Genomic DNA, 26,072 nt, shown 5'->3' with positions numbered 1-26,072 from the left:
CAATAATCGAAGACCTTCTATTCTTGACGTGGCTCGATTCCTGAGAAGGTCATCATCTGTGACAAATCCTCTAGATTCGAATGCGGTTGCCAGTGAACCGCTACAAAATACAGGTAGGAGCTTTCGGGGGAGGGTGAATGATTTCAATGGTTACTTTGGCATACCCAAATTGACAAGTTTCCCAATTTGTAGGACTTTATTAAGATTCATTTCACAAGACAGTGCATAATTTTTTGCCATTTAAACATTTAACTTCACTGTCAGAGTTGGCGTGATCAACTTTGTTCACTCCGAAATGGTAGATGGTGTTGCAGAATTTTAACAAATATGAACAAAAAAGTGTGCAAGCTTTAACTTGGAATCATTATTGCTTTTTGGGTGAAACAATTCCCTGTGTAAAGCGTTGGCAACTGCGAGACGCGACCAATGGCGAAGTAATGATTTCGTGTTCTGCCTGGAACACTAGCTATTAGTGGTAGTTTGTGCCATGGGTCTGATCAGAATGTCTGAATATTACGCCCTCTAGAAGAGGAACCTATCAAGAAAGGTTCCATTTGGAAGACAATGCCAAAGGCCGGATAGTCTTCACCAGCAGGCATTTACTTGATTCCAATCACTCTTGCTTTTACATTTCCCTGCAAATTAAAACAAGTCCTTAAAATGTCCTCTGTCAAAAACTAGGTGTTCCATTTGGTTTCCCTATTTTGGATTGCAATAATTGTGTCTTTTATTATTCATGAAGAATTTTGCTTCAAGGTGTGAGGATATGCATAAAAAAACAGAAATAGTTCAGCGACAATTCACCTTATTGCAACAGAAGTCCTCCTTATGTAACAATAGACTTTGATAGCTGACAAAATTATTAATCCTCATTTAAATCAAGTTTGCCAACTACAGAACTTCATATCTTTGAATTTGAGATGAATCATTCCATCAACGAGGGATTGTCTGTTGTTTGTGGACAGATGACCTCAGGTTCTTTACGCATATCCCGTAGGTCATGCCGCTAGGCAAAATTGCGACTTCAGAAGATCAAAGGTGCGGGAAATGTACCTCTAAATTATATTTCACGAAATATGAAACGTCCAATTGGCCCCCATGGTAAAATGCCTTAGTAAGACTTTTAGCTCAGCTTGCTGTAGATGACAGATTATACGGGATTGCTGCTATTTTAGGGCTTTGTTATAAGAAGGTTAAAACATACGAAAATTTTGCCCCTTTGATTTTGAATACATCATCAATCACTTGGCTTTAAAGGGCATTGATAATTAATGAAGGTAGCTGAATTGTTGACTGCCGTAAAAATGCTAATCAAAATTGGCAGTAGATGTCGTAGAATTTTGGGTTAAATTAGATTAAAAATACTTATTTGGCACAAAATGGTGTCTCTATTTACTTATTTTTACTATAAGAGGTTTGATTTCTTTCCTAATACCCATAATTAGTAGTATAGGGGATAAGCACTCATTTTTACGGCGATATTGCACTTAGCGCCATGATGATTAGCTAAGGCCTTATTGGTTGTCCAGCTCTGCTTCGAGGAATTTAATCAGAGTGGGTCTTGCACATTTCAACAACACCTCTACTCCGCCTCATAATGTCCACATGATCCACACATGGGTGAATGTAGCAATTACCACCTTTGACCGCCTGGTTCGACTAATTTGAACCTCTTGAAGCATTCCATTTAAGGAGTCACTGGGATGACCACCAATTTGGCTACTTGCAATACCAGCGACCCATTGGTGCTTGCTGTTAAAGCCTTCATGGAACAGCAAAAGTCGGCATTGTATAAGAAGACATTTAGCTGCTTCATTACACTTTAGACTATACAATTGCGAACAAATAATTGTACATAACCACTTTTCCTTTTCTTCGTGGACCAAATAACTAAGTGAAAACTGGGGGACTGACAGATAGAGGCAGACAGGTGAACATGTGGACGAAAGGAGGGATGAATGACGACACCTTTTAAAACAACCAAGGAAGAAGCATTGAAGGAAGAGAGCAATTCAGCCGGGTAACTTTCGCACCCGCGGTTGGGGGAGTAGACAATTAGCTTCTCTGCCTCTGGATTAGATACTCAATGTGTCGGTAGCCCACAAACGCGTGGCTGCCTCAGTGGTGGTAGGAAACGTTCATAATTGACTAGAATGTGTAAATGGCCTAAAATTTGCATCTTCTTGATGTCCTCCAGATTTCACTAAGGAACTTCAACTTCATGACGTTAAAATTAAGGTGGTTTTTTCATTTATTTGTTTAAAATGAGCAAAGGGCAAGAAAAATGACAGTTGGAATGCTTAAACCCTAAGGTGAATACAAACTTTGACATGCCCTTTGCTACCAACGTTAGTTTACTTCGAGAAAGTTAAAATAACCCTGGAAAGTTGTGATAGTTTCGTTATGAATGTAATAACTTTCTTCTGAGAGCTGCACCAAAATATTAAAATATTTCACAATCTCTTCTTGATTCTCTTAAGGCTAGAAAAGAGATAATATAATAGGTTTTGATTCTTTATAGATTTGTTTTAAACGCTGCGTTTTAAAACATCGGGTACTTTAAGGTTTCTTTTTAGCAAACTTCCTTTGGGGTTTACTGATTTATGAAGATATGTAGGTTTTTTGCCTCAACTTTCGTAAGTTGTAGTCAAAACCAAAGTCCATCCGTTCCTTTTGCCTCAATTGTAGAGAAATGCTTTTTCCCATATTGAGCTACAACCCGACTCCACAATAGGTTAAAATCACTTATTTTGCCAACCAAATAGTTTTGCGACCTAAATTTTTCTTTCAGAGTTAATGTGGCACTGTGGTTATTTCGTGACGGTCACGCAAAATCTCCGACTTAAAAGTGGTTTATGTCAAATTCAACAAAGGTTTCTTCACAAAAACTGCGCAGTTCCTTATTCGGTTGCAGTAAAAGAGGGTCTTTTTCTGCGTAAAAGAACTACCGCAAAATGACGTTTTTTGCTAGTCTAGATAGGTACGACCGATTAACTGTCAAAGGAGCCTTCTCAAAAATTCTCCTCTTATCATCTAAGTAAGTGTACTCTAGGAAACTATAATATGTATTTCACTTCACCGATTGCGCCTTTATTAATTACTTAACAAAAAATAAACAATTTTTTTGTCACGTTTTCCGCAACTCATTCATTTCTTTCCAGCCGACTGATTAATCTACGGACTCATTACGTGAAGCAGTCATTTTATTGCAATACTCGTTGACCGAACAAACTTTTGAGATCCTATTTCCCAGACGCTAATTGTTTTTTTTGCAAATAAAGTATTTTATTAAGTACCCTGCAGCTAGTTAATTTTTACCGAAAAAATGGACTAAATTATCCAGTCACATTGTGCTGTGCCTCTCGAATGACAAATTTTCCAAAAATTTACTCAAAAAGGTTTGCTGTGTTATGGCTAATCACGACGCCAAGCATGATATTTCATGGATTAAAACGTCAGAAGGGCTGTAAGGCATCGCCTTTCTAAATTCATGCCAAAATTTTACCAGTTAAAGCAAATCATGAAACTCAAGGTTTATCACTTCCCAACCCCCAAGTGTTGCGTAAGGTATTCAAGTTGGCGAATTAATCCCCTTTGCTTTCCATTTTTACCCATTTGAAAACTTTTTTACTGCCATTTCTAGGCCGATCTATTAGAAAATCACTAGCACACTTCACTGCTGCAGGAACCTTTTTAATTTTAAAATATGCGGGGAATGAGAGGCCTCTTGGGGCTAAAAACCTCAACAAAAGTTTACGTTTTGCCTTATTATGATTTTGGGGTTGTATTTTGGGCAATAAACCATCAAAATGACCCGTTCAGTTCGCAGTCTACTAACTGATGCAGCGGTCAGTTTTTATTATCTGCTTAAAACAAATCCTGGTCTTTGGCGCCCAAAAAATATAAATAAGACAGTCCTGGAGATGGTCGCTCAAAATGCTAAAAATAATTGCATTTTTTCCTAAAAAGTAGGAAAATATCCCACTTCCTAGGTTTCCAGTGATTTTGGCTTCCTGAATCGCTTCGTTGCTGTTTGAACAGCAGCGCTGGTAATTGAAAGACCGATCAACAGTAAGCCTCTTTAATAAAAAGAAAAGTTTTTGCACCTTTGGATAGAAAAATTTTGAGGATTTGTGAAATGAAGCAGCCACATCGCGAAGATGTAGTCACGAAAGCCTAAACATCATATAGTTGGGATTTTATTTAAGCGGAAACTGCATCAATCGCTTTGAAAAAGTGACCACTTTTTATGTTTCACTTTGACCGCGTTTAAATAGCATTTTTGGTGGTCTTGTAATTGTGTAGATGCCGAGGTTCGTTAGGCCTTAAAACGTGCTGCTAGATGTCACTAGATATTCCACTAGTTGGAATACACCCGCCAAATTGTGGAGTCTTCCATTGTCCAAAATGCGGGATTTACATCAAAAAGGTTAGTCAGGAAATATTTCTTTCTAACTTAATAGATAATTTTAAAGGTTCTGCGGAGAATAAGAACTTGTCTATGTCAACTGTTTGGCCAATCACTGAAGCGTGGAGCAGAACTACTTTCTCAAAGATTGCTGGAACAGAAAACTTGCCAGATCTTAAATAGTGCTTAAATGATCATCTAAGGTTTGTAACAGTTTGGTGACAAACTGAAATACGTAACAATTATAGACTTTATAGGCTTTATAGACTCAATGAAACAGAAGCAAGGGCTGTGTCAGCTGCAGTCGATCCTCTAAACCATGATCACTCCAAAATACCGTGGTAGAATGATTTCAAATACTTAATTTTTTTCTAAAACGTGTTATTTTCATTGTTTCTGTTGATACGAAGGCTGGCCAACTGGTTGAGCCGATGTATGACGAAGCTAAGACTGTGGGCGTTGTAACAGGTCATCTTCCTGCAGCATGCCTGTTTGGCCAATCAGGAGCAGTATATAGCTCAAGGCCGAGGGTCACATTTGACGCGTGATTTCAGCTGTTTTTACAATTTTAGATAGTAAAATAAACCGCTGACTTGGGGACGAAGTATAAAGGATTTGCAAAGTGATTATTTATTCTCCTTTTTTGGCTAAAGACAAAAGGAAGAATTTAATCGAAGGAGACTGCATCACAAAGTACACATCAATAATGTTTATTGTTAACAGCCCAAAAGTTACCTCACTTTTTAATGAGGCATTTTCTACTAGCTTATTGGTACTTGGAGGGCCCTGAAAAACGCATGCCATTGTTTATATGGAGTAGAGAACACATATATTACGCCAGTCTATCAGTTCAGTACCTTTCATTGTGTGCTCTCCACCACCTTTCCATCACTAAACCTTCATGCCGAAAGATTCTATTAGAATTGGTATTTGTGATTTGAGCTTGCCTGTCTTTTGGGCCAAGTTTCTTGTAAAGTTTTTTGCATAGGCTTGGCAAAAGGTACGATAACAGGCATAATCACAATTTGGACCTTGTGATCAATCAGTCTGAGGTAGATGCATCACGTTCAGGAGAACCTTCCATTACGTCTTGCTGATGCCATATTTATTCGCAATTAACATGTCAAAGAGGACCTTTCATTGCTGATTGCTGTGAATGAGGAATCAATGTAATTACACCTGCAACAGCAAGTGCAGATAATAAGCCAAAGATTTTTCTTATCTTGTTCACCTTAAACGAACGAGTCGTCATGATCTTGTTGGCTGATTGACTTCTGATAAGAAATTGCCTTTGTAATCTAAAGTAAAGCGAAAATGAAGCTTGTCATTGGTTATCCTCTTAGCAATCCGCTCCCACACCCCAATTCTAATGCAAGCACTGCTTCATCCTCAGTTGACTAGGCTAGAATTTTTTCCCCTCATAAGTAAGTGCTCCATAAAATTGCGAAGTGCTGCAAGTTTGCGCCTCGTTGGAAGGGCATTACAGATTATAGTATTAACTTTCTTGTGAACAAAAGCATTTAAAGGAGCCTTTTTCCTTGGAAATAAACTACTCGACTCTATTTAGCTACCTTAAAATCAGACGTCCGTTTATCGCTAAACGAAAAGTTAAAGCTAGAAGATTCCCATTATTTCCAGCTCAAATTAGTGATTCACTTCAAGTAGGGCAAATTTCGAACTTTATAATCGGGCAAATTTGATTTATTGCATGAGTTAAGGGCTTTTGCAAGTCTCATAACGCTTGACGGCATGGATTTAAACCACTCGCAGTTAGTAATCAAGTTTGCGAAGCTTAGAGAGCGTTTAAAAATTTCCCGGCAAATATGCAGTGTATTGATACATATATGCATGGGTCTGTCCAACTCTAATCACGACTAATCCGGGGACTAAGCTTTCCAGACAGACCTTTTTTCGCTGAGAGGGGCAGCTTGTGCAGTTCTGGCAGAATGATAGAGCCCACTTGAGGCACAGGTTGGGTCCAGTGTCGTGCATTTATGGTGCTTGAATGGTCTTGACCTTAGCTCATTCAAAGCTAACCTGCACTTCATACTGACCAATCAGGAGGAGGTAAACAAGTGTGAAAAGCTTTAAATAGAGATTGGCCAAGGCAAAATTAAAAAAAAAAAAAACGCTTTTTTTGAGGTTGTAGGCATTCCGAGTATGACAAAATACCTTTTAAAGCTACTTAAAAAATAATGATCAGCTGTAGTTCATTGGAGTACTTTAAGATATTTGAAGACTCAAAATTCTAAACGATTTAATGATTTTGTGATTTGGATTTACTTAACCACCTCTTTTTAGATTTAATTTTTCAAAAAGTACCTTTTTATTCAACCAATTATAGAATTTTCATATCTGCATTAAAAACACCATTGATTAAAAGTTGGGCGAATGCATTACCATGAATGGTTTCTTTTTCTATTATTTTATCATTTGTGACCCCCGAACTCTTCATAAGAATTTAAGAATTCGAAAACAACTTTTCCGGTGATGTAAGTACCGGAAGCATAATCGACAAGCGCACAAAGAGGTGTAGTATAGGTTCTCGATTAATACCCAAGTTTTATTTGATAAAAGATAAATACCACCAAAAAAAACTTCTTAATCCAGGAAAATCGACTTGATGAAGGTAGTACCATGTATTTTCACTTGGTCTTTTCTTCTGTCTACCGTAGAGGCCTTAGTAACAGAAATCGACATGTCTCTGGAATCTTTGACGTGCTTTTGTTAACCCTCTACCCTTGGCTCCCAGCAGAGCAGTTCTTAAGGAAGTCAAGTCAGGAGAGTGTGGAGGCCTTATAAGAGCCCCAAGATATTGTGGGCAAACATGGTGATTGGCTTCTTGACAAAGCTCCAAATGCAGCATTCGAATGGGTTAAATTCTGGAAATATGGAAGGTTAAACATAAAGTGCAGGGTTTTGTTCATGTCAATTGTAGTGCTCCTGGTAACGACGAATACTCGCAGTTGAAGACATGTAGGTTAGCTAGTCTTTTAATGGGTATTTAACCATACTTGTCCATGTGATTCAAATTTGGAGGTCACCGCAGTGATCGGTCATCCAATTCTAGAACTTTCCTAATGTCGTCCGTAGAGTCTCTAGTAGATACAGACTTCAACTAGTTGTTAGCATCGTAACTATGCATGCTGATGGTCTTCATACGCAACAGTCTCCAAAGACATCCAGTCACTTAGGTTAACAGGTCGCATATGATCATGGAAAGGGATCTACCATCGACTTCAGTGGCATAAAGGCCGCAAGCTTTTAGCTCCATTATCTGTGTATGTAGTATAACATCAGTTCTGAGGGTTAAGTTTACACTAGTTCCTACTCATTGTTCCACAAATTTGATTTAATGATTACTAAAGTGGCCAAATTAGCTTCATTTTTTAACTTTTAGCTACCACACGGTATCAGGAGGAGGTCATGAAAATGAGAAATTTGGGCGATACACGCAATCTCTTCAATTATGAGCATGCTCCACCACCGCCACCACCGCCAAGGCAGACTCACGTTTACGGTCAACCGACACATCGAATACCCAGTCCAAAGGCGGGAGAGCCAATTGTCTACCCTCCTGACCTCGGGTACTTCGGCAGTCAGAATGACTTCCGGGTGCAAAATTTCTCCTGTTAAATTGCTCCTCCCATCTAATTGACTCTTTTATGGTAGTTTCAGAAGACGTCTTTACCCATCTCTCCATTTGTCCACTTAACCGACTATCTACCGTCTGTCTCTCTACTTATCTCTCTATCTGTCCATTTATCTCTCAGTCCTCACTGAATTCACTCAGTTATTTGGTCAACGAAGAAAGGGAAAAGTGGTTATGTACAATTATTTGTCCGCAATTGTATAGTCTAAAGTGTAATGAAGCAGCTAAATGTCTTCTTATACAATGCCGACTTTTGCTGTTCCATGAAGGCTTTAACAGCAAGCACCAATGGGTCGCTGGTATTGCAAGTAGCCAAATTGGTGGTCATCCCAGTGACTCCTTAAATGGAATGCTTCAAGAGGTTCAAATTAGTCGAACCAGGCGGTCAAAGGTGGTAATTGCTACATTCACCCATGTGTGGATCATGTGGACATTATGAGGCGGAGTAGAGGTGTTGTTGAAATGTGCAAGACCCACTCTGATTAACTTCCTCGAAGCAGAGCTGGACAACCAACAACGGTGACGTAGTGGAGGAGAAGACTTAAGCTAATCTTCATGGCGCTAAGTACAATATTGCTATAAAAGTGAGTGCTTATCTAGTATACCACTAATCATGGATACAAGGCAAACAAATAAATATCACCTATTTAAAAGCAATAAATAAAAATTGCTTCGTAATGGTTTCTATCCTTTCTGAGGTACATGTTTCAAATTCCGCTTTTGCAGGCCCAGTTGTATCTCCAAAATCTTTCAAGATAGCTTTTGGTGACATTTTCACTCATTTCTGAGCGCTTAGCCCTGTCACTACATGTGAAGATGTTACACAGAACTCTGAAAGTTTAGGTATGGAGTATAATCCGGTTTAAACAACAGGCAATTTACTATTCCATCTGTCGCATATCATGGTCTCTTCCATCCCCTCCTGGTTTCAGACCCTTGGATAGAGAAGATTGGCCACATAAGGGCACCTCATTGTGTATTGTGAGAGATTTACACATTGTTAGCAGCTCTATTAAAAACCCGTGACTTCCGCTCAGTCACGAGATTGGTGTAATCCACTTGACAATGCCGACATTCAAGCAGTTTGTGCACTTTATAAGTACCCGAAAGCTAAAACGAGTTATTTTAGCTAGTCACGTTAAAAATTTCCAAAAAGAAGTCATTTCATTTGCTTTCTTTTCACCGCTGTAGGTGCTATCTGACTTCTTAAAGTACAAGCCTACTTTCTTGATTTTCCTCTTAACTCTTACGCAATGCTAAATTCTGGACAATACTTTTTTGTCCTCAAAAACGGTTTCTTCTATGATTTCCATTTTACCCGATAGTGTATGCAGGAAATCGTATGAAAAAGTTGCCCTACCCTTGTTCTTCTCATTTTCCGACATGTAAGACTGAAAATCTGTATATTTTTAGCAATTCTAAATTACTGATAACCAATGATATTAATGATTTCATAACTAATGGCGTCGGAGTAATAAAGTCAAATTTTATTGGTTGTATGTGGCTACATGACCTTGAAAGCATAATTCCCGCTTGTAATTAGTAGGAGGTTCTACCGATCTCATACTGTGGAAGAAACCTTTAAACTGAAGTACCTCCCTTGGGAATTAGACAACTCTAATGCCAATTTACTCGATTATGTGTTAGTAAAAAACTGCAAACCTAAAAATATAAAATAATAAGATATTAATGTTTGCTCATCAATTCCTCTTCAAATCAAGCCCTAAAAATGATCACTTTTGTTTTCATGCCATAAATGGTATCTAAAGTATATGAAACGCTACGGAAAGATAGGCAGACACATGAATAATATCGGTTCGGGTGTCACTATGATTACCAATGCTACTACTACTTCCACCACAGCCAATGAACACTCAACGCCTGGACGGAGGTGTTTGGCAAAAACCTCTTGCATTTGTTGCTAAGGTTGGTTACAGATGTCGATAACTCCACTAGATTCTGAGTTGGGCAACAGGTGATGTCATTTGCAACTGGATGACCTGAATGTATTCACTGACCAGATTTAGGTGTGTAACTCAAAATAGCCTTAAAGAATTTTAGACAAAAAACACACCTTCTACACTTGATACTGCCAAATTTTTGAAGATGCTTAGCTCAACTTAGGCAATTATTTTGTATTTTATTTGATGACCACAACAGATTGGTTTGCGCTAAATCGTCTGATGCAAAAATGCCTCATCAGTTCGTTCACTGCCTAAACTTAATTCCGGACTGAATTAGCATACTTCAAATCTAAAGAGCCATTTTCCAGTCATGTGGAAATATCCTGTGTTAGATGCAAATATACTACTGAAAAGCCGACTCAATAATAAGTATAGTGACAACTTTGTTTTTCTTCGTAAGACTTTCATATTTCAATAATTTACGAATCTAAGTGTGTGGATGGGCAAGATACGGTTTCCTTTTGTTCCTAGGATTGTCGTTGTTGTGCTTAATCTGTTTTGAATGCGGATTTAAATTTGAAGTTCTTTAGGAATTTTGATACGAGATTTAGCAAAGCCCCATTTTTGATGATATATCACTGCTGGCAATCATCTCACAGAATATGGAATACCTATGTGGTCCCTTACAACTTTTCAGTGTGTTTCATGTCACCAAGTATTCTAATTTGTTATAACATCCTTTTAAGAAGAACCGAAATCCTTAGTAAGCAGGGTGATAAAATACAGTTGACAGGATAACCCAAATCCCGCTTATTTAATGTTTACACGATCCTTTGAACGATAGGCGGTCTACGCGACCTATAATGGTTAGCCACGCTTGATTGGTCACCCAGTCACGCCTTTCATTGGCTATCGGGGCGTGCCTTGGGAGCTAGCGAACACAGTGCAAATGGATCGACTGCTGTACCATCCCAACAACTTCTGTGTGTGTGTGTATGCATCCACACTTGGCTGCATGCACGCTTCTGACACGTGATTGAATGCCATAGTGATATCCATCATCGCGACTCTGTGAGTCTACACCCATTGATTCACATCTACATTACCTATATAGACCCTTCACCCTTATGCATCAATTATTGGTCTTAATTAAGGTAACTTTTCTTTGAAAATATTCCATGTAAAGCGTTTCCCATACATATTACAATTACCCATTTTCGCGGCCGTTGACTGGCTAGGTGCAAGGCCAGTGTCGATCGTTTTTTTGTGGCACTTAATCAACTATGTGATTAGCGATCGGATAAGCGATCTTTTTGGGTCACGCGAAGCCCACACCATCAAAGCAATTGGAATGGGACTTCAGAAATGGCGAAAGTTCTAATGGCATCAACCATTATACAGTTTAGTACATAAACATGGGTTTTTAATCTGCAAAAACATAAACCGACATTTTTAATGCATCATAACAACCGGGGAAAGTGGTCAAGGCCTTTGTCAAATCACTGCCAATCTTGAAACCTTGACCAGTGACTACCAGCGGTTGATTGGCTATATTGGATGCTTGGCTCAGATCTTATCATTTGCTTTTCCCGCGGCTATGATAACAAAACCCATAAAATTTTATGTTTACTAGAGATTTGCATGAAAAACATGGGCTTTAAAAAAACTGATATTTTTTAAAGTTGATCCTTCTGGATGATTGTCTTTTTTAAAAAAAAAAAAACAGTAAATGTGCAAAGAATATACCCACTTGCAAGCCTAACTTAACTGCTGTTCCAGCGTTGTTTTGACGGCAAATAAAGGACTGTTCTTATTCCGACGATTTGAGCATTTTTTAAGTCAACTAGAAGTTTTGATTAAATTCTGCGGAGCTTTGAGTAATTTTTGCCGCTTCTCTGTTCCCTTTCAGGAGGCACAATGCTAGCTATAGCATTTCTTAACTTCGCGATTGCTATCACAAACGCTCTTCAGCTAAATGTTGGTATGTAAATTATGCTTGTAAATTCCATTTTATAACAGTTGTTTCAAGTAATGAAAATAGCCCTTAAAAATAATTAAATTTGCCTAGTAGAAGACCATTTAATGCGGCTTTTGACGCAAAAAATAAGATTATTCTTTTAACTTTCAAGTGATTCAAACCGAAAGGAAAGGTGATAAAGCCAAGCTTGATGCGACAGGGAATATCTCCTTAAGAATGCACTCCTCATATCCTCAGATTTACAGTTCTGATCGGCGTTTGTACTGATGTCCGTCAATTTCGCAGGACAATAACTGTAACCTCACTAAAAAATTAGTCCACTTGTGAAGCAATTGTTGAGTACTTGAGAGAATTTATGTACATTTATTAGTGCTCTGATGGGGAGGCATCATTTCAAAAATGACTTACCTACCAAATGGAAGGGTAAGTTTGCTTTAAGACCAATACGAATGAATAGGAAAGAGACTAAAGTAGTTTTAGCGAAACAAAACGTCTCTATCCATTCAATATTCATTAGCAGGTTCTGAACATTATCACTTTTCTCACATTTTAAAATATTTCATAATAAGGGATTAAAACCGAAGAGCTAAAAATTTTATTCTACTTATTTCAAATAGGATAAGTAAGGTGATTTAGTCCCGAATTTGGGAGTCTCAATTCTCTGAGATTTTGTGAAGCATTATTCGACAAATCAGATTCTTCCATCGCTTGACGAGTCATCAATCGTAAAAACAAGCCATCATTGTTCCTTTTCAATAGATACAAACCTTGTTTTTTTTTCTCCTTTTGATTACAAACATAATTGTCTATGGGTCTACTTCTGACCAAAAGCATTGCTATTGCCTTTTGACCTCGTAGTGGCAAAAAAGACTCAAAACTGTCGACAGGTGAGCAAGGCTTGCATCCAAAATGACAAATTTTTAACTTCAGTGTAACCACGTTTGCTTTTAACTGTCTGCATATCTTAGGCGCGATTTTGGAGGGCTCTAGTCCAGGCAAGGAGGCAGCATTTCGAAAGGCAATCTACTCGGCCAATGAGAGATTGAGCAGAAGTCAGCGCAGCTCAGCAGAGTCGGTGTCCTTGAACCTGATCCTGAAGAACATTGAGGTGGCGGACACCTTTGCAGCTGCATCAGCAAGTTTGTATCTCTTATATTTTCTGTTTTTTCTTCAATGCAGTCAGGTTTGATTGTTTAAGCTTAGTCGAAATTGGGGTAGTAAAACAAAAATTTTCACAAAAAAGTAACCAAGTTTTGTAATGATGAGGAAGGAAAATCGTGAATTCGCAGGAGATAGAGAGCTTAATTGTGGGAAACAAATAAAATGTATCGCTTTCCAGTTCGGTAAACATTACTCCGCAAAAAATGTGGCAAAACTACGTCAATGATGCTCTTTTTATCGGCGTCACCTACGAGTGAAAGTGTCCTTTAATCGTTTTGTCTCCTTACTGTTCCACCTACAATTTCTCTCCTCTTTCAATTAAAAGGCCCCGACAAGAATTCTAACTTGTTCACATCACTTATTGTTGGCTAAGCCAGACCTAGGGCTGCAGAAGCCTCTAACGTCTGCAGTTCATCGCATTGCGAGAAAGGAAAGGAATACAACGTATGGCCTAGGAATGGCGACAAATTAGTAGAAGCAGAATTCAACCGATTATTGAAAGCCCTTCTTTTTGATCATGAGCGGCGAATTTAGTGTCACTGCTGTCTCATATAACTTTATATAAACCTGTCAAAGACGGTTTGTGTAAATTTTACATCACGAGAGTAATGAAGCGGTTCCTCTTTACCCATACCAAATGATAAAATTGCAAAAACAGAGTAAATTTGTCCCACCCATCTATATTAACAATGTCTAACAAACACTCATCTTGGAAGAATATCGAAGCTTTCTTCGAGGCAGATCTCTGCCCATTGATTAACTTTTGGCAAACAGTGACTTCTGTGTTGTAGGGTTTGTTAGTCGGATGAACAATTCTTTGGTTTTTTGCAGACCATCCTTATCCCAATACCCAGCCTACACCTCTAAATTATCTACGACTTCATCACCAGAAGGCTAGGACTGCATTGTTTTTCTCCAAAATCAGTCCATCTGCCTAATACGACACAACTTACACCTTAGAGTGGTACAACAGTCTATTCCCTAAAGACAGTCAAAAACAACGAATAAATGCGGCGAAAGTGTCATTCGTAAAAGGCAATACATGACCTCATACGGCACATTGGGATTGCAAAGGGCGAAGAATACTGCCCCATTCTCCATATATACGCGATGCAGTTTCTTAGAGTTAGCATTAGCCACTTACATGAGATAGACACATTGGTGTTTAGAGCAATGCTCCTCTTTCGATATACTAAGTGTTCACAGACTTGACTATTTGAGAAGGGACTGCGGGTGAAGAAGGCTTATGAAGATGCCTAATTGATATCAGGGGAAACTTAAAAACACTTCTCGGGTTAGGGTATTAAAAGGACCATTTAACGTTCTGTATTAACCCCTGATACCCCCATCACTCTATTATTTGCATTCTTCTTCAATACCTTGGAATAAGGTTTATTATTGACTGTCGGGAACCTCTTTAACATTGAATTAGCAGCCGAGATTCGATTAATTATAATGAACCAGAATTCTTGCGTCACCCAATCGGTAAGTTACGAACCAACGATCCAACAAATTTGATAAAGTAGCATAATGAAGTATAGAAGGCCAAGGACGTCAGGAACAGTTCCTTATCCTGCTTAAGCCCTAACAGCAGACATCATCAAGCAAAATCACTTATATTTGTCTTGTAGGCACTGTTTAATATAACCACTTTGTTTAAAATCTGAAGTTTTCGTAAACAGTTTGAAGCGTGTTGTAAAATAGCGGACAAAAGAGCTTTCAAACTTCATTTAACAAACTTGATTTATGCAAAGATTATCCACCCTTTGTTTTCCCCATAAAACAAAGCAAGGGGACAAGCAACCATAATGAATTGCGTGACTGTTGTCTGGGTATCGACAACTTAGGGGGCTTAGTGTGGCGTGCTTTGTCCAAATCGAGTGAGGAGCAATCAAAAGATAGTAGGAAAAAACTAACTTGCAGCTCATTATTTTGTTTTTGGTCGCTGCGCCATTTCTGGATCCTGTCAAAGGGGGTGAGAGTGAAAGATCTACTGATAAGTCCCCTATTTAAGCATGTCAAGTTTTGAACGACACCAAGATTATAATCATTTAATCCTACTTTTATAAGCCAAATTTTTCTCTTTTCACTGGACTGATTTCTTTTATCATAAGTCAGGCAAGAAATGGACTCAAAGTCCCCTTCGGCGCATTCTGATGAAAAAAAATCCTCAAGTGATTAAAACTGTCATTTATCAGAGGCAGTTTGCAGGAAATGTTGTTCAATCAAATGCACCCACATCTGGAATTCAGTGTGCATTAGTGGCACGATTTGAAACTTTTGAAACACGACGAGTGGGATAGGTCACAGACACGAGGCGAATTACTCCTTGAAGGTCTTTTTACCCATCTTTGGGTCACTACCTTCTTATATGTTGATCCGTTTTTCAATTTAAAGAGCTCTCGAAGGATGATTAATTAAGAGTTGCTCTTATGCCTCTGTTGAATTTGTCTCACAAAAAAAACAGATATCGAATAAATTTTCACCCCATTCTTTTGTCTTTCTCTTCCACCTCGTCATTTTTGTCATTTTGTTGTCCAAATAACAAACACTGAGCTTGCTATGAGAATGAGACTGCAAGAAAGAATGCTTCCTGTTATTCAAATAATATAGAAAAGAGCCCTTTCATTGTCATAACTTTCTTGCCTTTAAGATAAACAAGTAGTCGCTTGGGGGAAATAGTCCAAATACGTGTAGGATTTGCTCTGGCTCTCTCTTCCACCTCCGTTTTCAGACCCTTTAATCGAATAGGTTAGCTAGAGGAAGATATACCACATAGCATGAAGGATTTACTGCCTAACAAAGTTTCATGGGAAGGGGGATTAGTGTCCACCTCCATCCTACTTATTGCTTACGCCTCCTTGGCCACGGGGTGGATACGATTTGAGAGCCTGTCACTCAAAGTATATGGCCAAGCAAATTTGCATTACCTTTTCATGGAGCTAAATAGCAGTTCTCAATGCCACCACTTCAGGACTCTCAGGTGAAGATCAACCACCACAAATTTGCTGATTTATCGTTAATAGATATCAACAATTCCACTGATTAACTTACAAGCTGTTTAAAAGCTAAAGAGCCAGAACTTTCGGCATTTACATTTGTCTCAACCTCGTTAAAAACGGATAATGATCACATGCCACACAAGGCTGTCAAGTTTCGACACGTTAGAAACAAACCTGTCGAAAAGGCAATACATTCTGCTTAACTATGAGTTAGCTTATTTCAAAAATTCCTTTTTCTTTCTTCAACTCACAAGACGATTTTATCATTAACCCGTCCTTAAAGCCTTGCTGTGTCTTGCGGCAAATCAGCTTTTAAATTGAAGAGCTAGCGAAGGATACGTAAAAGAAAGGCTTCTTACCCGCAAGGGCACGCCTGATTGGTCCGCTCCCTTCCAATTTAACCTGCTGTATAATTGACCCCAAGCTTGGCAGCCAGACCTTACATCGAGTTCTCAAGTCATCGCCTTTTAGGTCATGAAACGGGTTTTATTTTATAGAACTTCAGAAAATCTTTTTAACAAGTAGTTGATTATCTATCCCATGGTTAATCATGTATTTCAAATGAGGCGCTCTTAATGCGATAATAAACCAGAAATTAGGGTTGTTCTTTGGCCTTATTTAAAGGAGAAACAGTAAACCCCTAAATAAAATTCCATACTCTTCGAATTATACATTTACCCAAATGCAAAAGACACGATGAAACCGAGAAGTAATAATTTCTTGTCCTATTTAAGCAATATCAAAAAATCTGGAATGTTCACTTAAGATTGATGCTTACTCTTTATTACCGTGTAAAGCACACTTTCTTTAAGGACAATGGTTAGAAGGTCTAAGGATGGAATTGCCTTACCCTAGATAGAGTTCACGACCTTTATTCTTTCTTTAGCTTGTCAGCTGCTCTCTGAAGGCGTGGTTGCAATCTTCGGACCGGATAGTCCGACCACATCAACTCAGGCCCAATGGATTTGTCAGAATCACCAAGTGCCCTATCTCCTAGCCCACTGGGATCCGATAGAACTACTTGACGAAGTTGCAGACGCCTACGGCGACAATAAAGCTAGCCATCTCCTCAATTTTACCATCAACTTGCATCCCAGTCATGATGAAGTTGGGGAGGCACTGGCGGATTTTCTACACATAGCGGAAGAGTGGCAACAGCTAGGCTTCATCTATGCTCGTGACGATAGTAAGATGCCTTTTAAATCAAGTGAAGAGACCCTTGGTGTAAAATACAGTTTGCTATTAAGGATTTCTGGTTGCACAAGGTTCCTCAAAAGTTTACGATGACAACCTTGCAGATATTCACTTTCAAAAGATTATGGAAATTTGAGACATCTTCTTTATAAAATATTTAGCGGAATATTTTTAAGGAACGAATAACTGTAAGACAATATATTTGGATCAGATTTGGGTTCCTGAAGAAACTCACTGTTTGACTGTCTGAATAAATCGAGTTCTGTGGAATTTCTGTAGTGCTTCAGCTTTGTTTCGGCTAATTTTGGAAACGAGACAAGACCTTAAGTGGTTCAGTCTTTCAGCAGGATTTTTTATTATTAGTTTTTCATTTAAGTAGAGTATTTTGATTGTATAATCTCAAATATTTGTGTTTATATCTAAAGGTGTCCGGTGAGCCTCATAAATGCCAAATCTTCGTCATGAACTGTTTTATGAAAAAGTATTCTCTCTCCATGCAGAGCACACATGATGAGGGAAATAAACTAGTGTGCTTATGTTGTCAAAAATGGTCATTTTATGCAAAAATTGTCAATGTTTACTAGTTGGTGTCATTTGTAAATATTGCAGATATCTTTGCCCTTAATGATAGGTCTTATGCTAAAATGTGACAGCAGCCGGCTTGGCACATTGAAACTTAGAGTACAGACAATCGGTATTCTTTCTCCCATATTCACTGTTCTCCAATATTTTGCATTTCTAGATCTTTTTATCTATTTTCCATGCACTCGTTATTTCAAAATCTTCCAATCTTCCAGAAACGGCTCCAGTTTTTTGGCGGATTTTACAGTTATGAATTTTGACATGATAGACGGTTTGAATTATCCCTTTAACAGCTACGAACTACCTATGAATACTTTTTTTCAGGTCTGGTGAGGTACGAGAAACTATTATCCAAGTTCAGGGGTAGATTGATGGTCCGAAGGCTGAACACGGCTGCACTGACGCACAAGTACATCATCAAGTACTTCATGACGACAAGATCACAAAATCGTTTTGTGGTGGACATTCCAAAGGCCGAGATTGAGGAATTCCTAAAATTGGTGGGATAGTCTTCCTATCAGTTGATGTGACAACCAAATAGATGGCCTCTTTCAAAATCTTCTCATGTTTTCGCAGATTTCTGAGTACAATATGACGGATCAATACTATAGCTACATATTCACCGACTGGGTAAGTAAAATTACTGTTATCTTTGTTTAGACAAATTACACCACTCTTAAAAAATTTTCCATTTCCCCTTTATCTGATTAAATCGCTAGATCAAACGCAGTATCCCCGTTGGTCGGGACTTAATCAATGATGGGCGATGTTTGCGAAGTTGTGTTCCGCTCACTTTACAACATTTGTTCAACTTGCATTGAATTTTTGGTTATTCCGACTGTTATAGAGTAAAGGAACTTTTAGACCGAAATCATTTGAAACAAACCTGGTTACTCCGATTTGCTTCAATTATTCGGCGTTGCCATTAGGAATGGAAGAAATATTTAATCTTCGCTAAAATTTGTATAATAGAAATATAGCGATATGAAAAAGGATAGGGTTAATTCGGTTACCTAGGCGCTTGGCCCATCAGACAAGCAGAAATAGGTGCCTTATTTAATTCGTTATTTTCTAGCAGAAAAAACACCGCAATTAAGAAGACGTAGGGTGAATGAGGTAGGTAGGAATATTTTCTAACCATAACTTCTTTATTTTATCTTTCTGATTATAATCTAATTTATTCTAGCCGATAAAGCCAAAGCTTCGACCCACGTTGTTAACTTACTGACTACTGGAAGAAGCTTCTATTAAACATTTTCCCTTAAAATAATCACCAAAACAATTAGCGCTCTGTGATACTTTTGCAACCAGGTATAAACTAGCTGCAAATTCCGCCGTCATAAGTCATTTTTCCTCTTGATGCGGATAACCAAGCATCAGCCGCTTCCACTGCTACCTAATATGTACTTTCACACTGCCTAGATTCTTGGTAATGGCAATGAAGCTATCCATTGCTACGATTAAGAATGTAGGATGGGGCAAAGTGGAACAATATCTCCTCTCCCTCCCATCCCATTCCATTCATCCCCCATTCCAGGGAATTCAATTTGGCTCTGTTCCACTTCATTCCATCTGTTATGCGGTGTGGTATGGGGTCTCCTCATGGCAATGTCATAGGCATAGCTCTTTCTGGCCACCTATTCACTAGTCATGTTCGATTATGAAGCAGACGTTTGCCTACTTACACGTCCTTCAGTTGTATTGTTACAAGTGGAAAAATTTAATCCTACTTGTTTAAACTTCAACAAACACACAACTGGTAGTAAAGAATTGCGCCTACATTGAGCCACATACCACAGCATGCCTTGTCTTGTGAGAGTGGATGGATGGATTGTGCATGTTCTCGACTTGTGTAATGGTCGGTGAGTGAAGCGATCGCGCAGAGCGACTCAATGACACATTCGTTGGCTGTGCAAATGCTGCAACACCAAGGCCACTTCTCTTTACAAGTTGGTTAGTCAGCTATTTAGTCATTTTACGAACAATTCGAAAGCCATGGTGGGTTCTTATTAAGGTAAAATGAAGCAATGAGGAGCAAAGCGGCAATCTTTTGACACGAAGGAGTCACACTTATGGTATGGGACAATAACTCACCAAGCTGTGTGAAGAACTCCTTCTATACCCATAGTGGGATGGCATAGAATAGAATGAAATAAGAGAAATGCTGCCACTTCCCATCTCATCTTCTAAGGCCCCCTGATGAAGTTTTCCCAGATATTCTATTAATAGGGTTAGACAACCACATAATCACTTGAAAATCAGGCTAGACAGTGTGGAAACAAAAGTGAGGTAGGAATGATAGTGTCTGGTACCGGGTTTTTCACTTCTAAAGACAAAGTGATTTATGAAGGAGGAATTTGCGGCGTACAGATTTCAGCGATGTTTATTTCAACAAAAGAAATGCTTGCGAATACTTTTTTAGCTACTTAACTTTCGTCGAAAGAAAGTGGGCAAACTTATTTGCCTGCCTTACAAAGTATTCGATGCACGTATATCTACTGTCACTTGCAATACAGCCCCAGTTTGTTGACTTTAGACTTGGTCGCTGATAAAACACTCAGTATGCCTCTTTCTAGGTTTTCTGCCTAATTTGCAAGATTGAGAGGTCGGATAGTTTTCCTGACTCGGTCTAGTTCCTCTGTGGCCGGATTCATTTGATCTGACCTACTTATCAACCCAAAATCCTTAATAACCCGTTAGTTTCATCATAGTCTTTTTGTTTTACCAAACTTGTTGCCCATTTCTGATCAAAAGATTTGTGGTTCTGGGGGTGAATATTTCAAAATTTGGGGAACAACGTCCCCACCAAAACTCCTTATAGGCTAACCTATCCGCAGACCCATGCTTATTCTCCCAACTGGAGTTCTATCACTTAGAGACGTTTCATTTATCTCTGACGAAGAGGTAGACAACAAGTTGCCTTAGTGAGGTGATTATGCCACAAGACTATTTTTGTTCTTGGAATCAATCGTTGCCATTTTTAATCTGTCCAAGGTCTGATCAACATATGAAGAGTAGCCACTGCTTTACAACACCCTATGCCTTTAGGCATGGGAAAATTACTTATTTTTGGTATACAGAAGGGGTAGAAGACCACATTATAAAAATGATGTAAATATCACTGTGATTTGAAGGGTCTATGTAGTAAAATATGCATTATAGCACAGAAAGAAATTATTACATCACAACTTACGAAAGCCAATTGTCTACTTAAATAGATTTAGAATCTTGCCCAAATGTGATTTCCTCGGTATTTCTCCTGTTCAGGATGCTCAGTTTACCGACCCCAGGGCCTTTTCCGTAGACAAGGGCGCCAACTTCACGGCGCTGTCACTGCTTCCACTGCTTCGAGTTAACTACCGAACAACGGAGGAGGAGGAGGAGGTTGGGGAGGAAGAGGAAGGAAGGGACGGGATTGATGAATGGAGCTCCTCAAATCCTCTACAAGAGAATGAGGAGCATCACTCCAGTCCGCAGAATAGTCTCGTGAGTGTTTGCCCACTTTCATTTTTGTTCGTTTGTATTACATACAGCCACAAGCAGGGCGACAAATTAAGTCAGTATACAAGGCCTGACCATCAATGACAGATGTATGGATGGATACGGAGCAGTTGAGTGACCAAAGCCAAGATGGGGAAATTCATAGAGGGATGGAAAAGACTAAATCTTTATTGGGTCAAAAATGGACAAATGAATGAGTGGATCCTCGATACATGGACAGCGTATTTGTTGATTTTGATTTGTGATAGTGGCCAAATGGGTAGGAGATCGATGAATAAACGGAAAGTGAGCAAATTACTGAATTTGTCAAGCAGATTTGGAAAGTAAGTACAAATTTTGATGATGGTTGATGAATGGCCCAAGATGCTGAGTAATCGGCGGTTTCGGTCACGTGATTTAGACCAACTGATAGGCCTTGATCTTATCAACGGGCATTTGGTGATGTATAGTGTGCCTGAGCTTGATGATCAGTCAATTAGGAAGGAGCAAGGAAGACCGCAGTCTCTAGAATATTGGAGAATTGGCCACAGCAATGGAAACTCCTGAAAAATGCAAAAGAAGTGCTTTTTCAGGGGTTACAAGCATCTCTATGAGTGAAGAAAATTCCAAAAAATCCTTTAGGTTGTTGAAAGAATCAAAATTTCAATCGCTACTTTGGAGTTTTCCAAAGGAGTAATAATGCACCATGAAATCCACTTTATTGAAAAACTCAGCCACTTCTATGACTATCTCACATCTGCTTTTACACTGTCTAGTATCTGTTGCATGAGATCACGCAGCTGTTCAATGCTATGACCAAGAAAAGTTGACACTCATTTGGAACTTGAAGAATCATCAACAGAGCAATATAGAGGATGAGAAGGATGAGGTATAATGGGGCAGCACCTCCCACTCTCATCTCCCATTCTGATTCATTCCACCTTACCCCATTTTATCCGTCAGAAGAAGTGACAGGAGGTCTTTTAAGAAGTCAATCACCGGTTGGTTTTGCCAGGCCAGTGTGGTCAGTTTTCACCTTATGTAACAGGTGTAACTCTTTCTGACCACCCACTGACAATTCTTCTGTTTGATGTGGCAGAAGTTTATCTGCTTGCACACCCTTCGGTTGCTTGCTTGCTAGCAAATGGACATAAGCCCAGTTATTTGACCTCCAGCAAATGCACAATGGGTAGTGAAGAAACGCGCCTTTAGTGCACCACATGTCACAGAACCACGGCACCACAGCGTGCCATGTGCTGTCTTATCCTCTGATTTCTGAGGCTGGCTGGCCTAACTGATGTGTGTTTTAGACATGTGGCGTGAGTAGTGAGTGGAGGATTTGTGTGGCGACAACCAGTGGTTTAGTCGTTCGTGGGGCGAATGCTGCAACACCAAAGCCACTTCCCCCACAATGAAGCAGTTAACGAACAATCTGAAATGTAAGTCGTGTTCATTTAAGAGGTAAAAAAGAATATGACAGTCTTGTGACCAGAAAGAGCTTCACTTATAGCTTGAGGCAGGAACTCATCTCGTTGCCGTTGCACAACTGACCTATAAGAAGCTTGCATGTCACTTCTCAGAATAGGATGCGATGGAAGGGTGTTGTTACCTCTCCCTACCTCATTCTTCATATCTTCCTGGTGACATTTAGTCGCGTTATCTGCTGTTTTTCATCCATTGTTAAGGTATGTCAGTGAGACCTGTTTGTGTAGCTTCAACGAAAGTCGACACCAATGTGAATGTACATGGGTAACTACCCATCCGTAATCAAGATTAAGGAATCCTCCACAGCTTGATGCTTCTTTATTCAACTGTGCCATCCCATTAACAGAATTAAAATGTTAATCCAAACCATTTCTGGACAATTTACTTTCTTGCAAAACGCAATGCAGCAATTGTCACGAGCAGATTCCGTGACTCGGTTGGTAAAGTAGAAACAACCAAACTTTTGAGGCGTAAGGAGTCTGGACAACAGCCAAATGGTAAGGATCACAAAAGGTAGTACCCTTTACAGTACATATGCACGTTTTGTCAGGTTTCTGCATGATGCAAAAGGTCATTTCTGTAGGCTATGCTAAAAAACTACCTTTTCTTGGTCACTTGATCCCCACATGATATATAAATGTATCGTTTGAAGGGAATGCAGAAGCGTTAAATTTTTTGCGCCAACCTTGTAAGTTGTCTTCACGCTGCACAAGAGTGTTTAATAAATGACGAATTGTAGAGTGTGTGAACTATCTTTTCAACCTCTTCATATGATTCCCTTGTAACATATTTTGTTCCCTTATTTGCTACCGGAATCTACCAGTTTCAAGTAATGGTGGAAGGGAGTGAACCATCACTCTCACCTAAATATGGCTACGAAATTTTAGCCTAAATAGCATTCAAAAGGCACTAGCTTCTGCCTCCTAATATGGGTGAAAGAAAAACTTATGTACACGCTTGGATCCCGATTCCTCCTTTTTGTGGCAAATAAGCTCAGCAGAGATATGAAGTCCTTCAATCACTCCACCATTGCTGTTAAACTATGCTGTACTCTCGCATTTGAAAATGTTCATGGAACACCCCAGTAATGTAAGGCAGTGAATAGCTAGGAAGGTGGATGACAGAAGTGGTTACAGAGCCGATCTATCGAGTGGATGCAGGAATTGACGAACTCACTTAGTGGAGCACACATTATAACATCTACCATCAAGTTTGGACCTTGTTTCTAGCTATTCATTTGGTAATTCTTAAATACTGTAGCTGACCTTTTATGGAGACACACGCAAGAGCCAGAAACAATTGCCAGTACCTATTCATAAAGGCAAGAAAATATTCGCTCCCCACTTCAATGGTGTTAATCGTCCATTTCACCGTATTAATAGGCCCGTCTCCTTCGCGACCAGTGTTAGAGGAGGTAGATCCACCAGTTTTGCATGCCAAACGCCAATCTCAAGAGAGCCCTCTTGAAAGCTGTCACCTAAAAGTAGCGTTCATTTCCCCTCATTACTTTGCTTCCATTCCACCTCGGCTGCTGGAGACGAGGACAGTGTATCACTGGTTAACTTAGTCAACACTATCTTCCATCAAGTGCTGTAGGCAACTTCTCATGGATGCAATCGAATAGGTCATTTATAGTGGTGGCTCATTTGCTAGTTCCCTTCTCACTGAAGGTGGAAACGGGGTAGGCGAAAGCTAACCCTCCTGTAGTGAGTTACCACAGTAGATATCCCTCCTTTGGAGCTAGAATTTGGAAAGCTGCCAAAGTAACCAGAATAACTGTCCTTATTGGAGAGGATTTAATTATAGCCACTAGTTGTGGGACGTATCGAGCGGTTTGTGAAGTCGTAATTAGCTACGCTATTGCGGAAGACGATTTACCATTGGAGCACCGTACGCCTGAGTGTCTTTAGCTACGGACAAAAGGCTATAACACAGAAATGAGGGGTTAACCTGCAAATCACCATGATATATTCCACCATTCAACTCTGTATGGCTATCCTATCAAAATCCGGCAATCATTCTGTGCTTCTCCCCTCAATTTATCATCTTTCAAAGGTTTTAAAGCTCTCATTCACTTGAAATTTACTTTAAATAGACTTTAACAGAGTGGGAATCTTCTACCATTAAAAGCCGAATTTGTGAAAGCGCGACATAGATTGCCATGGTCAGTAACATACTACTTGCTTTTTGCATATTTTGACTAAAATACAAAATGCATTAGTATTAACATCAAAGTGTGACTTCATTGACTGCACGTGAGCGTGCATTACCCAGTGTTATACCATTCCCCAGTTTAGGCATGAACCAAACTAAAGAATACATATATTTGCTTATCCCGACAGACCTACTACTTCCTCATTCTTGACACCATGAATCTCCTCGCCCATGGAATATCTCGTCTAGTCAACTCAATGACCATCCAACCCCCCGTCGGTTTGACTTGTGATTCCCATGACGTTTGGCCACAGGGTGCAAGACTGTTGACTGAAATCAAATCTGTAGGTTGAATGATTCTTCTCTATTTCCTTTATCAAGAAAAAAAGTGGCTGAATGGTTTTTATGGGACACTTTCTACCTTGCCATTACATAGCCATCTTTGTTAACTAGGTGGCACCTAAAAGATAACTGCTTTTGAAGTTGGATCGCGTAATTAAGCATGAGAACTCCAGTTTCTGGTTGAAAGCCTAAATATTCAGATTTCCTTACTCAGAAGTGGTTCTAATTCGTTGGAAGGCTAGCCTGTTCGCCGCATTCAGGTAGAATGAGGACTCACTCAGCTAACCCGTTAGTAACTGTAACTGGCGATAGCCATGTAAACTAAACCTTGCTGCCTGATTCACGCTTTTCGTCACCTTGGTTTTAGCTAAAATCTGTCTGCCACTCATGTTACATGGTTTTTTGCGTTGAGGCGTAATAAACTTTGCTGTTAGAATGCCACTTCAGCTCTAAATTATCCGTTGAAGAGTGCATTTGGATTATTTATTAGTGTGCCACCTGTTACTCTAATAAATCTCCTTCCTTTCTTTTTACCTTCATTTTAGGTTTTTCTATTTATATTTAAAAGGATTTTGTCATAATAGACGCTATAGAAGCAAATTAACTGCTTATTTTCTGATGATCAAACTGTTCTACAGGTCAGGGCTGTCAAAAATCCGATTCTCAAATTCACCTTATAAGGAGTTTAGGTGTTGTATAATTAATTGCCTTTGGAAGGACAGCTTAATTT

The 26,072-nt window shown here is 39.2% G+C and overlaps 4 protein-coding genes across 4 annotated transcripts; 2 read left to right on the top strand and 2 right to left on the bottom strand. All coding sequences in view use genetic code 11, as the record gives it.

The window, feature by feature from the left end:
• Positions 1-4,407: 4,407 nt before the first annotated feature.
• On the top strand, positions 4,408-4,591 carry EGR_07804 (hypothetical protein; the record flags this gene model as incomplete). Its single annotated transcript, XM_024497053.1, has 2 exons — positions 4,408-4,429; positions 4,476-4,591. 2 exons carry the CDS (start codon positions 4,408-4,410, stop codon positions 4,589-4,591), a joined length of 138 nt encoding a protein of 45 aa, XP_024348541.1.
• A 940-nt stretch (positions 4,592-5,531) lies between these two features.
• Positions 5,532-7,047, bottom strand: EGR_07803 (hypothetical protein; the record flags this gene model as incomplete). Its single annotated transcript, XM_024497052.1, has 2 exons — positions 5,532-5,706; positions 6,965-7,047. 2 exons carry the CDS (start codon positions 7,045-7,047, stop codon positions 5,532-5,534), a joined length of 258 nt encoding a protein of 85 aa, XP_024348540.1.
• Positions 7,048-7,204: 157 nt separating this feature from the next.
• On the bottom strand, positions 7,205-8,111 carry EGR_07802 (hypothetical protein; the record flags this gene model as incomplete). The annotated part of the gene is made up of 2 exons (XM_024497051.1): positions 7,205-7,290; positions 7,922-8,111. The coding sequence occupies 2 exons, from the start codon at positions 8,109-8,111 to the stop codon at positions 7,205-7,207; spliced, it is 276 nt and encodes a 91-aa protein (XP_024348539.1).
• A 3,770-nt stretch (positions 8,112-11,881) lies between these two features.
• Positions 11,882-25,353, top strand: EGR_07801 (Glutamate receptor, ionotropic kainate; the record flags this gene model as incomplete). The annotated part of the gene is made up of 8 exons (XM_024497050.1): positions 11,882-11,945; positions 12,911-13,081; positions 16,992-17,291; positions 18,206-18,381; positions 18,458-18,511; positions 21,149-21,367; positions 22,942-23,046; positions 25,189-25,353. 8 exons carry the CDS (start codon positions 11,882-11,884, stop codon positions 25,351-25,353), a joined length of 1,254 nt encoding a protein of 417 aa, XP_024348538.1.
• Between the last annotated feature and the right edge of the window lie 719 nt (positions 25,354-26,072).

Source organism: Echinococcus granulosus, assembly GCF_000524195.1.
Source record: "Echinococcus granulosus chromosome Unknown EG_S00087, whole genome shotgun sequence".
In the NCBI taxonomy this organism is placed as follows: domain Eukaryota; kingdom Metazoa; phylum Platyhelminthes; class Cestoda; order Cyclophyllidea; family Taeniidae; genus Echinococcus; species Echinococcus granulosus.
The sequence above is the reverse complement of the archived record's forward strand: the minus strand, read 5'-3'. Positions and strand labels throughout refer to the sequence as shown.